This window comes from Neltuma alba, unplaced genomic scaffold, assembly GCF_004799145.2.
Source record: "Neltuma alba isolate B1F8T4 unplaced genomic scaffold, ASM479914v2 tig00011524_pilon, whole genome shotgun sequence".
Lineage (NCBI taxonomy): Eukaryota > Viridiplantae > Streptophyta > Magnoliopsida > Fabales > Fabaceae > Neltuma > Neltuma alba.
Window position 1 is genome coordinate 328,314 of NW_021636190.1, and position 17,053 is coordinate 345,366.

Genomic DNA, 17,053 nt, shown 5'->3' on the forward strand with positions numbered 1-17,053 from the left:
TCTACATATTAAGTGAAAATTATTCAGTTCTTCCTGAATATGGTTAAATTTTTGAACTTTGTGGATAAAAAAATTCACCCTGAAAGAGTTACTCTTAGTTCATCTTAACACCAATTGCACCTTAGTGGCACTAGATATCATATGATTATTTGGGGGGGGGGGAGTAAATTTTATTGGAAAGAAAATCTTTTAATTGCACCTAACAAACTTATTGATGAGTGGCCGGGTCTTTTAATCCAACTAACATAAATTATCTTCTTTAAAACTCTCTCAAATATGAGGTTGTGGAATCAAACTCTTAATAGATGATACTGCCTCCTGTCCTATTTATAAGATCTCATTTGTAGACTACAAACGAGGTATCATAAATAGGAATGGATGTAGTATATAATAACTGTGTAAGTTATGATGGGAAAACTAATAATACATTCTTCATTGGTAAATACAGATTTGTCAGTATATATGAATTAAGCTCACTTATAATTAGATTAACATGATTATTCTCTACTAAGTCTGACTACAATTACCCCTCCCACACTTTTTCTGTAACTTGTGAAATGCTAATATCTGCAGTCTTACTTTAAAGAAGAGAAGAGAAATAATTAACAAAAGAACATAAATTAAGTGATCAGTAATCATTAATCTATGGTCATCTTTTTTAAACCGAACATGTTTTTTCATTGCATTAAGGGAAATGCGGGGAAAAAATAACACGACTTGTCCTAGATTTCATTATTTATATAGATGACATATTAACATATCTACTTGTTTCTTTGAAAGATTTTTATATTAAAAGTGGGCCCATCGTCATACACTACAAAACATTTAAAAAAAAATGATTGTATGAAAAGTTTGCATTTCATTATTTATAAAAAATAATTAAGTTGGTTATACTTTCTTTTCTTCTCAGGTTTATTCAAATGTAAAATATACGTCCACTAAAGGTAATCCATATTAACGATTTGCGCCTATATTGAGCGGTAGCATGATTCTTCAGGTTGATAAATTGTGATTAACATGCATATATCGATACGAAAGTTTGAATCAATGTCATGCTAATCTTTCGGAACAAGTTTCGAGTAAAGCATTTGGATTTTGGAGAACAAAAAGTGCCACCTACCCACTAGACTAAAAAAACTAGGCTCTAGATAAACACCCCCCACGATATCATCTCCTAGCACTAAGGGTACACTTGCAAGGCCTAATATCCAATATGATTAGGCTTTACTTGATTTTGACTGTGTAGATGCTATAAAATATCACTCGGAATCACATTTGCACAGTTCAGAAGAGCACTTTCTACATTTGGACAAGTGAAACAAGAGTTCAATCGAGATTATATAAAACCGCCTCTTATGCTAGCAGAAAGACAGTACATACAGTCATCAATTATCCTCACTTTGCTCCAAACACAGGCATTAGGTTCAAAGTTTCCATCCTACTGATCCTGAATCGAGAAATATACACGATAAAACTTGAATAACACCAATTAGGTCGTCCGAAGCTAAAAGCCCTCAAAGAAACTGTCACTAAACGCTGTCAAGTTTGATGAAGAGAAAACAAGTTCACTTTGTAAATACCGCGATTAAACCAGCAATGACCAGGAAGCAGCAGGTTTTGTGATGTTCATTAGAATTTCTGGATGACCACCGAATTTGCCAGTCCTTCCTGCTCTATGGTTCGAGTTTCATCAGTCAGAAGCTTTGGGGGAAACCCCATCACCTGAAGTTGGTAACTTGGCGTGCCCCCAGGCCTAGACGCATTAATAAATCCACGGATATCACTGATTGTGTGATGATAATTAAATTGAGATATCAAGCGACTCCCATCAGCTAGCCTAATCTGAATGGAGGTTGATGGCAGGGACTGATCCACAACCAGTCCCGCAGACGGGGGAGGAGCATTGGATGGAGCTGAGGCAACATTTGTCTCGGGTGCTGCTGAAGTAGAGCTGCTTCCTAGAGTTCTTCCCACTCCCTGGAACGGAACATGGCGCTTTTCAGGTTCCTGCAGATGTAACAGATTCGAATGTAATTTATTGAACGGGCCCACAGATACCAGGTCAGGATTGTTCTAGAAAAATACTGGGAATATTCAAAAGCTACAGAAAGGAACAAAGAGAAACCAACCAATTTCACGCTGGTTACAAAGAAAATTGGAGAGGGGACAAATACAACAGAGAACTCACTGGGTATTTTTCAGTCCTCCTTATGAGGTTAACATTGACTGATGACCTCCTGTCTGCAGGTTCAAGCTCTTTTGGACACTCAGACTTTTTGATACTCTGCATTGAAACATAGTAACTATAATAATTAATTAATCATTAAAAGCAAATCTATCACTGTAACCAAGAAAAAAATAGCACTCCAGATTCCAGAAAGATATTGAAATAATCATTTGACAATCTCATGGCTCATTTCAAGCGCAGCTTTCAGAGCACTCCAACCAATATGCTTTGGAAACAGTTCTCTTGTCAAGCGGTTGCGCATGTGGTTTTCAGTGAAGGGAATTCTTAGTTGAGGTTCAGTAAGTAGAGATAAAACAAAAATTCCAGACATATTTCATTATTCTGTCATTCTGTGAATAATAAATATAAAAATCGCAATCTTCTAATACTGATCAATTCTTATTTGGGTTGCATGCAGCTTCCAACATTGTAAATAAAAACAGTTTACCTCTAGGAATGAAGCATTCTCAGGATCATCCAACCTCCTCAAAGGTCCATCATTTACAGTGAAGCCATCACTCCAAAAAACAATGTTGTGAACAAAAGACTCAGGTTGTTGAGAAGTCGATTGTACAGTTTCTCCTGAGAGTAATCGTGCAGTTCCAGTAAAGCTTGTTGACCTAGGTGGATCCTGGAGTTGATCAACAGGCCTTTCTATAGCTCCCAGTTGCCTTGCTTGATTGAAAATTGCATCCACATCATTGCCCTTTGAAGGATCTTGGACAAGCATTCCACTGGAGATGTAACAGATAAATGTTAAATAACTAGTAGAAAAGTTCCGAATCATAGTATCAGCTGAAGACACAGTTTTTTTATCAATAAATAGTCTTGATGTACATCTAGTTGCATCAGGGAAAGCATATGCATATTAAATGTGCAGTTCAGAAAGCACGACTGCCAGACTCTAAGTGGGCTGAAACATATGCTATGCCAATGCAGACTACAAGAGCATAAAGGAACACTTTACTAGAGGCAAAAATTAATTGTTCAGCAGGCAGACAAGTGAACCAAAATTTTCATGTGAGAAGGGATATTAGTCATCAATGATCACATCAATTTTTTTTTTTGGGAGGTTCAAACGTTAAAATCTAATAGGAAGACAAACTAAATAATACAGGCACCTAGTAATAAGAAGATAAAGCTCACATCCCATTTATACATTTTTTCCACAACAGAATAACAATTGTATTAAGACAAGGTGGAAGAAAAAAAAGACAGAATTCGAAGATAAGAAATCATCAAAGAAAGAAAACAAGGGGAGACTGAGAACAGGGAAACCAAAGAAAAACTCCATCAGAACTAGCCACTGAATAAAATCAACCTAGTAGTTTAAGGGGTATTATATCTACATGATTTAAATCCGCTCTAATAATTGCAAGAGCAGTAATTGGTAAACTACCACCATAATATTTATGCATACCAAGATACATCAAGTACACCGAAGCTAAGAGATTCTAATTGGTAAAAAAATGGTCTACAAATTGCCGGGAGGTCAGCAACTAAGTAATCCATCTGTTTATGAGCAGATTGATATGGCATCGCCAGAAATATGTCACAGATTAAGCTTGCTTATAATTGGAGTATGCTAATATCCTGCTAATGACAATTATAACTAGTCCTAAAATAATGGCTTCTTATGCTGACTCAATATTATATTTCAATGCCCAAACACTAGCTTAACCCCTATACTCCACTGCATCAGGCTATTCAACTCATAGCTCTCTCTCTGCGGGTCTTGATTTCGCAATTAGTGCCCAGGGAACGGACACATCAGTACCGATCCAATGGAATGTAAGTCAAGAATCTAAAGCATTTGATACAAGAAACAGGTTCAATTCAGGACAAAACAATGAAATTGAACTCCTAATTCCACGCCCCCTCTTTTTATTCGAACAAACAAGTGATTAGACATTTTAAATAGGAAAAACAAGAAAGAAATGAAAGGTAAAGAGCTCGCGGGAGCTACTCGACGCGAAATCAAACACCATAAAGAATTTAAGGAAATTGAGATTTTTATGTCGAATAAACAGGAGGGGATGGAGAAAAGAAACCTCTTTTCTCCACCGGTGTAATACTCCTGCGGCCCATCAGAGTCGCTGTCGGAGTCGGCCGACGGCCTGTTCAGATCCGATAGTGTGCGGATTCTTCCTGCGCGACTGCTCGATGCCTTCGATGCTTTCCTGTCCCCCGACGCCATTGATTTTTTCTGCTTCTACCGTCGCAACCCGCGCAGAATAGAGAGACTAGAAGAGGCAGAGAGAAAAAGATTAAGAATAGAGACAATATATGCTGCCGCCCGAATCCCTTGTACATCACGCTCCGCCAAAGCGCGTAGGAGCTAAAATAGGTACATAACGCCGTCAATCGTTATCTTTGCCCGTTTTGCCATGTGTACCCTTTTTGAATTTCTTAATTTTCCGATAGAGCAGAGTCATTAGTGAAATGCGAAGGTCTTCAACCCGTGATTTAGTATAGTCATCATCATCATTAATAGAATATAGAGTTTTTAAAGTCGTAATTATAAGCTAATTTGTCTAAGATAAGCCATTAAGTAGATGTATCTTTAATTTCTTCATGTTAGATTAGATTAGGTAAACTATAATCATCATTATCGTTAATCAAATGTAAATTAGTTACCCCATGATTTTAAATAAATTTGCAAAAACAAAATACATATTAAAGATTATTTCAAGATAGTTTATAATTAAATCAGCTGTTAAAGACACTTATGAACACACATAAACCGTGACAACTCCTATCACATACTTGTATTGTATTCTGTAAATCATGATTAAAAAATTACTTATAAATCATTCTAAACAAGCCCTAAATGGTATTGATAAGATATTAAAATTCAAATATTTTTAATAAGATTTTCTTTTGCAAGCTGATATGTATTTTGTGAGATATTTGCTCAGATCTTTTTGTATTAAATTTGTCTCACTAACTTTTTTGGGCCGGTGCATCACCGCACTGACCTGTACTTGGTTCATGGGTTGGAATTGGATAAATAACAAATGGCCTTCTGGGATACTAGTTTTATGTGGATCTGGATGGCTTCTAATGAGTAAGAATATTTACGAGCCCATTTGGCTCATGAAATATTATTTTGCGGATGTCAATATGATAATTATATTTAGTACTCTTCCAGTTTTTAATATATGATCTATTTAACTATTTTGATTAAATTAAAAAATTTAGATAAGTTAGATAATAATCATAAATATGGTATATGTTTCTGAAAATACCCTCAGTTAGGAGGTTTTTTTTTTTTTGGTTACTTCAAGTCCGTTGCAGACCCACACTTCACGCGCATGCACTCACGCCAATTCTTGTGGTAGAACCCCTGACCTCTTCTTAAGAAGAAGTGTGATGTGCCGTATAATTAAGAGATTTTTTTAATCATAATTTAAATTAACCCAGACTATAAAATGTGTAAAAGCATATTATTTTAACGCTTAAAATTATATACTCATCTTAGATCTTTTTATCTCGTATTAGATTTTAATTTTATATAAAGTAGGAATCAAGACCATAAAATATTAAAATGTATACAATAAAGCATATTATTCATAATACGAACAGCTCACCTGACCCAAAAAAATATATATAGGTGTATTATTAATCAGGAATAAGTATTATTATAGTATTTAATATTTAATAGGGATAATTTAGGAAAGAATTGGTAAATATAACAAATAGGTCATATATTTAAAATCAAGATCAACCTTCTAATTAAATCCTATATTAAGGATCGAAGGAGTACATTAGAAAAGGAATACATATTTATATGATTGGATTAAAAACCCAAATATTTTTTAAAATAAAAATTTTTATTTATATATCAAATATTTGATTTAAATTTGTAAAATTATTTTATAATAATAATCATGTTTAACTAATTAAAAATGTTTCCATGTATATATTATAAACTATGAAAATATTTATTTTTAATATTCATCGTTAATGAGCAATAACTAATAATATTGCAAAGTAATTATAAGTCGGGAAAGGCAGAAGAAATGATGGAGGCAATCAACATATGCAAGTGGGAAGAGAAACAATGAATCACCAAACAATCGACAGCTCATCACTCGTTCACGTGAGAAGAGCACGTGCAGATGGGGGAGTTAAAACTTAAAAGAAGGCGCTTATGACTTGTGAGAAATGGACCTAGGAAAGGGCCCAAACATAACGGAGGCCACGATTCTCTCTTCCTCTGAAAACAATTTTGTGATTACAACCAACAGCAGTTGGTCCAAGTAGTAAGCGGTTAGGTACCGCTTAAGCGAGGTTTCGAGTTCGAGTATCAACGTATACAGAAATCCTTGTTAAAAAACTCATCCACTATAACCAAGTGCGCGATGCAGGTCGGATCCAGATATAGTTAGAGCAAAACTCCGATAAACTGAGATGGGTACCCAAAAAAAAAAATTGTGATTACAAAGCTCTCATCAATTGCTGCTTCGGAGCATGGCTCTTTCCCATTTCACTACATTAATAACTTGTCTTTGCAGTTTCCAGAACCAATAGATTCAGAGCCTGCAACACTGGCCCATGCATTTGGATGTGAGCTTCGAAGTTACAGCCCACAGCAGCTTTTTCTTGCACAAAACCTTGTGTTTACTCTTTTTTTTTTTTTTAAATAATGGTATAATATTCATTCAATTACTCGTTCTTTAGGACCAACATAACGAAATAGAATAGATAAAAGCAACTCCATACATGTTAGATAATCCCATGTTATGTCTCAAGATAAAAATTAATGATAAAAAAAATACTAGTTATTAAAAATTAATTTTAAACACATTGGGTGATAAATAATGCTTATAGGAGTATAATGCATATTTTACATCTTAATTATCTTGCCATGTCATGGAAAAATTAACTTTCGTTAGGACTCGGGTTACTGACTAGGCTGTCTTAAAGAAGGCTCGTCCTTAAAAACACCAGTGGATTCAGCTTTATCAGGAGACCCCTGCTCTATCATAAATGATATAGTACTCCCATTACTCCTATTATTATTATTATCACCATCATTATTATTACTCTGATCAATAATCGATCATTAATCGCTGGTAAAAAAAAAAACAATAATCGATCATTAATCCAATTAAACAACGCATCTCAGTTGCATATAATTTCAACTTCATTTAAAAAAAAAACCTTTTTCTTTTTTTGTCATCCTCCTACATAGCAGATTTTCATTTGACCATGGGGGAAAAAAATCACATTATTAGCAGGTAATAATTCTGCTCATCTCAATCATGTCAAATTTCACATATAAAATACTCCTCCGGTCCTTATTATAAGACTCAATTTAACTTTTTATTTGGTCCTAATTATAAGACCCAATCCATTTTCTCTCTTATATTTATGCATTTTTTTTCAAGATAATCCTTCTAATAATGATAGTTTTAGCCAATATACTTAATTAGCAAGGATATTTTAAGAATAACAACACTTATTTATTATAAATAACCAACTTAACTTACTTCCTTAATCTCCTCAAATAAGTCAATTGAGTCTTATAATTAGGACCGGAGGAGTACCAATGGTAAAAGCCACAGGCAGGATGCTGAAAGAGGCAATAGTCAGAAAGAAACTTTCAAAATAACATTTGGGGATGCTTTGAGAACACAATACACCCAAAGAGGAACCATAACATGCCCCTCTAATAGCTAGCTACCATGACCCTATCACACTCACCAATCTACCCCTTAACTTTTCATCTGTAAGTCAGAAACACAGCTTTTTCTCTTACATACAATCCAGCACACTATATACTATCCGCTTTACCACAAAGCTCTCTTTACAAAGATAATCAATAAGAGAAAGCAACAGGTTAATCTAAGGAGAAGGAAAGATTGAAAATAAAACTTCGGAGCAAATATTTATTTTACTGTATATGGTAGTTATATTAGATATTACTAGTGCGATGTTACCATGCTCTTTTTAGTGAAAAGGCTCCTCAAATTGAACAGATTCCCACCACTTCCCGCAGCGTTACCAACACCTCCGTTATCAGCGACGCTGCAGTCGGCGGCAGGACCAGCATCGGCCCCGGCGCCGGCTTTGTCGTCGCTTCTGCAACTCAAATGCTGTCTATAACCAATGCACATGGGGACGTTTAGGTTCAAAACTCTGGCCTTTGCGCTACCGCCGCCGGTGTTGGTTGTGGTGGTGCTCGTTTTACTCCGGCGATTCGCGGGGGTTTCTCTTCTTGACCCCTTGGTATTTAGAACCACAGGTTCGGAGTTCTTCGAGGTGGATCCTGTACGGCGTACCTGCCAAACGGGACTGCTCCGACCCACATGGACCCCGGCCCGACCGGGACTGCTGGGCCATTTTCGTGACTTGGACTCCCCGGCTGAATTGCTCCGAGAGCAAGGCGCGCTGTTCACCTTCCGGGTTGCGGGAGCTCCGGGAAATAATTTGGGTCGGGTGCCAGCATTTCCTGCGGACCTACTCCGCGAGAACGGCCATATGTTGATGTTCAACTCCGCGGAACTCGCACCGTTGGTGCTTTTTTTCTTCTCTTCTTCTTTTTCTTCCCTTTCTCTTCCGATGAGCTCTTGTTCTCCTCGCTCTTCTTCTCGCTCTTTTTGAAAATGTCTTTCCACCTCTTCGACGAGGAAACGACGTCGTGGCAGTCGAATCTGTTATGGCCGACGATGCCTCTGGTGGGGGCCCAGGCTCCGGATCCGGTGGCTCCGAGACGATCGTCTCGGCGTCCGGGCGCACAGTCGGGTCTGATGGGTCAGATATGTTATGGTGGAGGAGATGGAGCGGGAGGAGAACGCCATCGACAAAGAGCTCATCGGCGGAGAGGAGGTTGGGTTGAGGGAAAGACGGGTTTCGGACCATCCAGAACTCAAATTCGGGGGAATTGCAAACGCTGCTTCTTCGAATAGATGGAGAAAGAGATTGAGGTTGTGGGTTTTGTGTTTTGTTGGAATCCATGGAGATTTCAGAGAGAGATTGAAGAAGAACAAGATGGGGGTGGCTCAATGGCGTTATGAAGAAGAAGGCTGAGAGTTTCGGAAGGAGTGTGTGAGGAGAATTCACAGCTCACAACGAGCCAACCAAGCATTAAAAGGAAGCAGAGCGAAATGAAGCCATTTAAAAACTCATCCAACATAGGCCTTTTTGTTTTCGTAACTGTTTTTTTTTTTCCAATTAAAAATACAATTACCAACGCGCATCTATCAATTTCCCTATTTTGTTTATGGCCCTAGAAAATGACCGCCTGTGTTAGTAATTTTCACAAATATACTAAGTTTTTTTTTTAATTTTAAGGGACCGAAATTGATAAATAATTGCATTGAATGAAAAATAATTAGGGTAGGGGTCGGAGGTTGAGTCTATTTATGTATTGCAAGGAAGGAGCATGTGTCGCACAAAGCCAACCATTTGGCAGAATATAAATGGTGAAAATTTAAGGATGAATCAATATTTTAAAAAAAGGAAAATTTTTTAAATTCATAAGAATCTAGTACCTGTAGTATTTGTTAAAAATCTTTATTATATTTATTGTATTTTCATTATGTCTCAGTCCTTTTCTGTCAATTAATTTAAAACGAGGTTTACTTTCAAGTAGTAATTGATAATATACTAATTAAGTAATTATACACCATTTTTTGAAAAAAAAAATCATTATTACAACCAAAGAAATAGTTAATTTCCTTATAAATATGAATCATTCAAATATATAATTAAAATTTTATTTTATGGTCATGTATCATGTAAAAGTTATTGTAATATATAAAAGTGTTTACAGCGGAAAAATTATTTGCTATGGAAAAAAGGTAATTTTTTTTAAAGGAAAAAAATCTATAACTTAGGCATTGACAAAAATACGTGCATTAAATTATAGAAAGAAATTTCTATGGGGGCAGCACAATTGTCTGTTTGGGAAGAAAAAAAAAAAGGAGATATAATTGCTCATGGGGGTGGGAGGCACATGGATAGATATATAGCCATTAATTAATGCAGACTATATATATAAATATATATATAATACACACACACATTTTTAAGTACTGTACCATAAAGCAAAAAAATCTGAACTAAATCATATATAAACTACATGTGCAGCAGTGAGAGTACCAAAAAAGCTGTTATCACGAATTGGTGATCACAAATAAATAATTCCTTAATTTTTTTTGGCCTGAACATCCTAATCCCTTTGGGGACCAAAAAAAAAAAAAAGCTAGTATGCACATGCTTTCAGATATTCGATTTTTATTAAAAATAAACTTAAACATGAGATTTAATTTCTTAAATAATTATTATATTTTTTCATCTCATTTTTAAAAAATGAAATTTACTTCATCATTGATATTTTTGTCAAGTCCTTTTAATTAAGTCGCATTGCAAAGTAATTTTTAACTTTTTAACTTAAAAATACATTTCAAAATATATAACCAATAAACGAAGAATATTTATAATTTATTTGAAATCCGCTTCGTGTAAAGTTAATTTTTAAAACTCACGCGCGTGATGTGAAAAGCATATCTGACAGGATCTGTAAAACTGGTTTTTCAGCAACAATGTAATGCACTGTATTAAAAACAAGAAATATTGGATCAGTCAAAACTCAACCCAAAATTTTTTTTATTAAAAGAAGTGTGAAATTACGTAACCATTTTTTTTTATTGGGATGAAATGTAAAAAGCTTAAGACAATTAAAAAAAAAAAAGGGTTAGGAACCGACATGCTGCAGGACCAACATATGCAGGTGTTGCGTTTATATTAAAGCGTGAATTATAAGAATTAAATTAAATATTGTATATATTTATTTAAGTGAAGTCTGTGTGTTTGTGAATGTGTGCACAGATAAAGAAATGGAGTATTTTGTAAGGAAAGGAAGAAAAAAAGGGGTTTTGATTCACATCACACAACGAATTGGAATTTGGAACTCACTTTCCCTTTTTGTATTTCCTTATTTTTCTTCACAATTTCATGGGTGTTGGCATTTGCCAATACTAATAACAAGGGAGAATTGGTATAAAGTTCTTATGCTACTAATTACTAAAAAATTCTTAGTAATAATAAAGTAGTATGCTGTGATAAATTTGACAACTATTTACTCGTTTTTGGGGCGTTTTGGTAATTTTTTTAAATCTCGTGATAATTTTTCTTAATAATAATGATATTTTATGTTTATTTTAGTTTTTGCGTTTGACCTTAAAAACATCCATCGCATGCCCTCCTCAATTGCATATACTGAACATGTTCATTTGCGCTCTCAATCATACTGCCACGTGTTAATCATACGCCATGCCCGTTTTAGAAGACTGTTCGTTGAAGTTGCTCCTCGCAATTCCACAATTTTATTTTATGTGTATGTTACTACTTCCAGTCTTAATTATAAAGATTAGTTGACTAAATTAAAAAAATAAAAAATAAGTTAAAGTAGTTATTTGTAATAAATAGGTATTATCTTTCCTAAAATATTCTTACTAATCAAATGTACTAGTTAGAACTATCATTATTAGAAGGACTACCTCAGAAAAAATATACAAATATGAGAGATAAAATGGATTGGGATTTTATATTTATGATCAAAATAAAGTCTTATAGTAATATTAATGACCAGAGGTAGTATTTTTATTTTGTGTCCATATGAATTGGAAGCGCCCGGTGCTTTCTATTTCAATTCAATATAGAATTGAGATGCCAACTGAATTTAAAGAGGAAATCAAAAAGTTTTATTTATGGAGCAAATTCAATTAAGAGAATTATCATTTATCCTTCGGATTTTCTTTGATGAATTATTGTTCGGATCTTTAAAAGGATATTAGTCTTGTGGTTTTTCTTTTCTTGTCATTGATGCAGGATTTTCCGGATGTCTCACCAATAATAATTATTCTGGTGTTATTAAAAATTAAGAAAATTGAGAAAATTACCTGATGTGTGGCGGAGAATAAAATTAAAAAAATAATGGTTAGATGTGCTGAGGAGTGACGGGGGGTGTGGAGCAACGGACACGTGTCAGAGAAGGAGACCAAAGATGGGAAGGAGGAGGATGATGGAAGGCCACGATAACAAATAGGGGCCATCAGATCGGGAAGAGTTGAAAAGAAACACATCAAAATCAAACGGTTATTACCGTTGGCACGTACCGAAGAATGTAATTGTGGGCTCCAGCTCAAACCCTTCCCCGCGCCAACCTGTTGTGTAATACCGGAAAGGTGGGACCCCCCTACTACTCGACATGGTGTGTGGACCCCACGGGATGGATATGACGTGCATGTGGGTTGCATCCTAGTGTGCTGTGATGAGATTGGAGAAACTAGACACGCATTTGTTCCTGTTCTTTGGAGATATTATTATCAATAATTACTTAATTAGTGATAGAGTATTTTGTATGAATTACATAAATAATAAAAATTACTGTTTTTAGTTCTAATTATAAAACCTTATTTATACACTATAAATAAGATCTTATAATTAGAAATTATAAATAGTAAAAGGTCCAATTCTTGTTTATGGAAGATTCAAGAGACTGAACCATATTAACTCCACCATTCTTGTATCATTCCATCTATCACGTAGTCAAAACCTATAATTCTGGTGGCCAAATCCGAAACCTACAAGCAGGCTAACAAACCTTTTGAAGAGGTAAAGTAAGAAATTCATAACCATAGAGTAAATTTAAAAACATTGAGATATTGTTTTTGTTGAGAAAACTGGAAGTGTGTATCAGCTTGGTCTGAGTCATGCCAGCAGACATTATTCTTAAGAGTTATTCAGTTACCATAGGTAAATGTGAGTGCGGCACTCCCCAAGATTAAACAAACCTTCCTGCAGAAAACAGAGTGATAGAACAGTAGAAAAATAAAACCCAGCAGCACAGAAACACAGAGAGGGAAGAAGAGAAATGGCCCAATAATGTATGATACTCCCTCTGTTCTTTATTATAAGAGATGAATAACCGAATTACGTTGATAAAAAAACAGTTAAAATTAGTTAAGAACAATCAATGTGTAAAAAGTACAATTTTTTTTCCAAAAATGCCCTCATTAATAAGGAGAGAGAGTATGAGAAAGAACAATGGTAAATTATTAAAAGAAAGAGAAGTGGGAAGGAGAGAGAGTGTGAGTTGGAGATAATAAATATGGGTAAAATAGGAATCAATACAAAAAAACAGAGACAACTTTTAAGTGTCTCTTATATATAGGAACATGCTATAAGCATCAAATGTCTCTTATAATAAGGAACGGAGGGAGTAGTATTTATATACTTGAGCTCCCTCTCTCTTAGGCAATGTGAGACTTTACTTTTAACACATCCCTTTACGTACACAACAGTTTTTTCATTATTAGTTTTTTTTTTTGTGAATATCATTATTCATCCTTAATTTTGGTTTTATTCATTGTAGTTTCGAATCATAATTTTTGTCTTCATAATTTCACGAGAACTTGATCTGAATTGACATAGCAAGGTATAAGAATCAAAATCAAAACTGGTCAACAGTATAGAAGCTAAACTAAAAACTCATTTGATCCCTATACTTTCTATGAGGATGAGTTTTTGTTCTTGTTTTTATAATTTTAAAAGGGTTAAAGTGCAAATTTATTCTGCAAGTTTTTACTTATGAGTGCTGGACATCCAGAAGGTTTTTTTTTTAAATGCAAATTTGATTTGAAAGTTTAAAATTATAACAATTTTGTCTCTATCGTAAAAATGTTTATGATCAATATCATTATTCTAACAGTCAACGTTGGCTTTTTACTGTAAAAGACAAAATTACTATGACTCTAAACTATCGGGACAAATTTGTATGATAAAACTTTCAAATTCCTGGCACCTTTGATTCGAAACAAACTTGCACTTAACCCGTTCTAAAATTTGGAGAGCACAAGAGAGTCAAGGTGAAAAAGCTTTAAAGGTATAGGGTTTTAAATTCATCGTCTCCCGCAAGTAAAATGAAGTTTTATGACACTATGTCATGGGTTCATCGAGGAAGGAGAAATTTTGCTAGGTGGGAAGAACAAAATGATGAGAAAAAAGTGGGGAAGGAGGAAGGGGGTAAAAAGGTAAAAAAAAAACAAGAAAAATAAGTTAAGACTAATGAAGGAGACGGGACCCAATGGTGGGGGAGAAGATAAAAGAAGGTGATAATGAAAGCACAGAGAGGAGACGCCTTTGCGCCTTATTTCCTCTTGTCTTCCTACTGAGCCTACCCTTTCCCTCCCTACTTCTTTCCCCATATTCAACCCGCACTTATCCACACGGAAGCACAGTGTAAGGGGAAGTGAAAAACAACTCAATAATCACAAATTCATAAAAATGAAGACCAGATCTGGGGTGAAATTAATTACTATCTTTGATCCTTATTATAAGGTCTTACTTAACTAATTAAGATAAATTAAGAATATTAGTTAACTTAGTTATTTATGAAAAATATATGTTAATTGTTATAAAAACCCTCTTAAATTATTTGTATTAAAACTACCCATTAATTAATCTAAATTTTCTTAATATATGCAATTAATATGATCATAGATTCATGAGATCTTATATTAACTAATAGCCAGCTCTTATATCAGGAATCAGAGATAGTATTGATAAGGGCAAATGGATAGATATGCTTTCACATGATTATTGTTTTTAAACCAGAAGACTTAGTTGTAAAAGTTGAAAATTAATACTCCCTTTGCTCTTAAACATAGGAATTAGTTAACGATCTTATTTTGATTCTAAATGTAAGGTATTAATCCATTTTATCTCTCAACCTAATAATTTTTTTTTCAAACTATACTTATTGATTATGAAAGAGGATAATTCCAATGCAAGCAATTGAAGATGAGATGTTAATAAAATCAATACATATTTTTTACTAATTAATTTAACTAATTTTTTCGATCTCTATAAATTAGTTATATAAAGAAGAGGCGTGTGCCGTACATGAATGAAAGGAACGTAACATATTGCTGAATGAGCTGGAAAATCTAGTTTAGTGCACATCACAACAGACTTCGAGTAAAAGAGATAGAGAAGGAAGAACGAAGGAGGGAGGTTGGGGACCAAAGTGACAGTGAGAAGGCAAACATACAAAAGTTGGTGGCTGCTTAGCATCGCGTGCTTTGTCTGTTTCTCTGCAAAACCCTATAAAAATGCCTGCTATTCTGTTTATAAGTGTCTCTCGCTCACACTGAGTTGGCCATATATACATACACGCACAGACACACACACACACACACATATTATATGTGTCTCTGAATCATCACATTGATTAAACAGGTCTCTGTACGTACGTTCATGGAATTTCAAACTCTGATGGATAGTTGTGCTCTTTCATCGTTTTCTCTTCATTTTGTTCTTATCCTCTTATTTCTTTTCGAGCCGTTCGTTCATGAAGCCGCTTATCATGCATAGCTTGCTAATTAATATAAAAATAAGTTAATTTGATTTTAAATATAAGATTTTAATTCATTTTGTCTCTTATATTTATCTATTTTTTAAAGTAGTACTTATAATGGTTATACATGTTAGATGTTCTATCAAATGATAGTTTTAACTGATATATATGATTAGCGAAGGTATTTTAAGAAAGACAACACATAATTCTTACAAATAATAAATTAACTTAACAAACTTTTTAAATATATTTAAATTAGTCAACTAACTTTAAAGTTAATGTGTTTTAAAGTTTTGGCTACTTCTCAGTTGGCGTGAAAAATAACAAGTTGGGTTGAAGAAGTAGATAAGTCAGAAGAAATCTAATAAAGATTAATGACAATGAACACTTGCTCATATAAAGTGGGTGATGATTTGGAGATTTTTTTTTTCTTTTAAAGCAAACACTATCATTTTCTCAAACTCATTGAGTTGTGATGATTTTTATTATTTTTCTGGCAACTAATTGATCTCCCGTACAAGTGCATTTTCATTGGAAGAATAATTAGAGCACGATGTTAGTTTTTTTTTTCCTAAGCAAAAAAAAAAATCATAGCAGGAGGAAGCCAATGAGTGCTCAGTGAGAAGATATGTTCTAATCATTTTGAGAGATATTGGTAATGAAGATTCAAGCCAAAGCATTGAAATAATTAATTGAGATCCCTATTGACTTTTTTCTTTTGAAGATATTATAACACTTTTGGTTCGAACTAATTTTGACACCGACACTTTTAAATAGTGAGTTAGCAATTATTATTTGTCGAACTAAGTCAGCCAAATTGGAAGGAATTGGGCAGAAGGAGTTGAATATTACTATGGGAATCATGTTAGTTTTACGATTCAAAAATTAACTTTGGGAGGGAATCTTGAAACTTGTCCTCGACAAAGTTCAAGTACTGATAACATCAAAAGAGAAAGACAAACAAAAAGGTTGCTTTCTGTATTAAGACGAATAATCTAAATCTAATGTGTGATGTCCTCATCAGGTTAAATGCATTTTCACTTTTCCCTCTAGCTGATGCTTCGTGAAAAACAAACTAGATTGAAGACAACTAGAAATTGAACAGAAAGAAAAGAAAATAAAATAGAAGATCATCACACACAAAAATTCGTCAATGAAAATTAGTCTAATTAATAAAAAAATAGTTCATAACTTATAAAGTCGTAAATTCGAATCTCACTACCAACATAAGAATCTTATTACTCAATGATATATTGTCTTTATAAAAAAGTTTTTGAATATGAAAGTATGACTTGATCTTGGTAAGCTCCTGAGACCCAACTTATCTAAATTTTTTTAACCAAAAAAACATAAAAATTCCAATACATGAGACTTAAATAAGTGATTACTCTATGCTGGTTGTTTAGAAAGTAGTCTCCTTTTATCTAAAAAAATATTCTTTCTAATTCTTATTACAA

At 34.1% G+C, this 17,053-nt stretch overlaps 1 protein-coding gene and 1 pseudogene across 1 annotated transcript; both read right to left on the bottom strand.

Annotated features, from left to right (window-relative positions):
• Positions 1–1,250: 1,250 nt before the first annotated feature.
• On the bottom strand, positions 1,251–4,494 carry LOC114714689 (plant UBX domain-containing protein 4). Its single transcript, XM_028899447.1, has 4 exons — positions 4,279–4,494; positions 2,676–2,961; positions 2,189–2,284; positions 1,251–2,007 (listed from the first exon to the last, which is right to left on the bottom strand). Exons 1-4 carry the CDS (start codon positions 4,422–4,424, stop codon positions 1,630–1,632), a joined length of 906 nt encoding a protein of 301 aa, XP_028755280.1. The 5' UTR covers positions 4,425–4,494; the 3' UTR covers positions 1,251–1,629.
• A 3,368-nt stretch (positions 4,495–7,862) lies between these two features.
• Positions 7,863–9,286, bottom strand: LOC114714688 (uncharacterized; annotated as a pseudogene).
• Between the last annotated feature and the right edge of the window lie 7,767 nt (positions 9,287–17,053).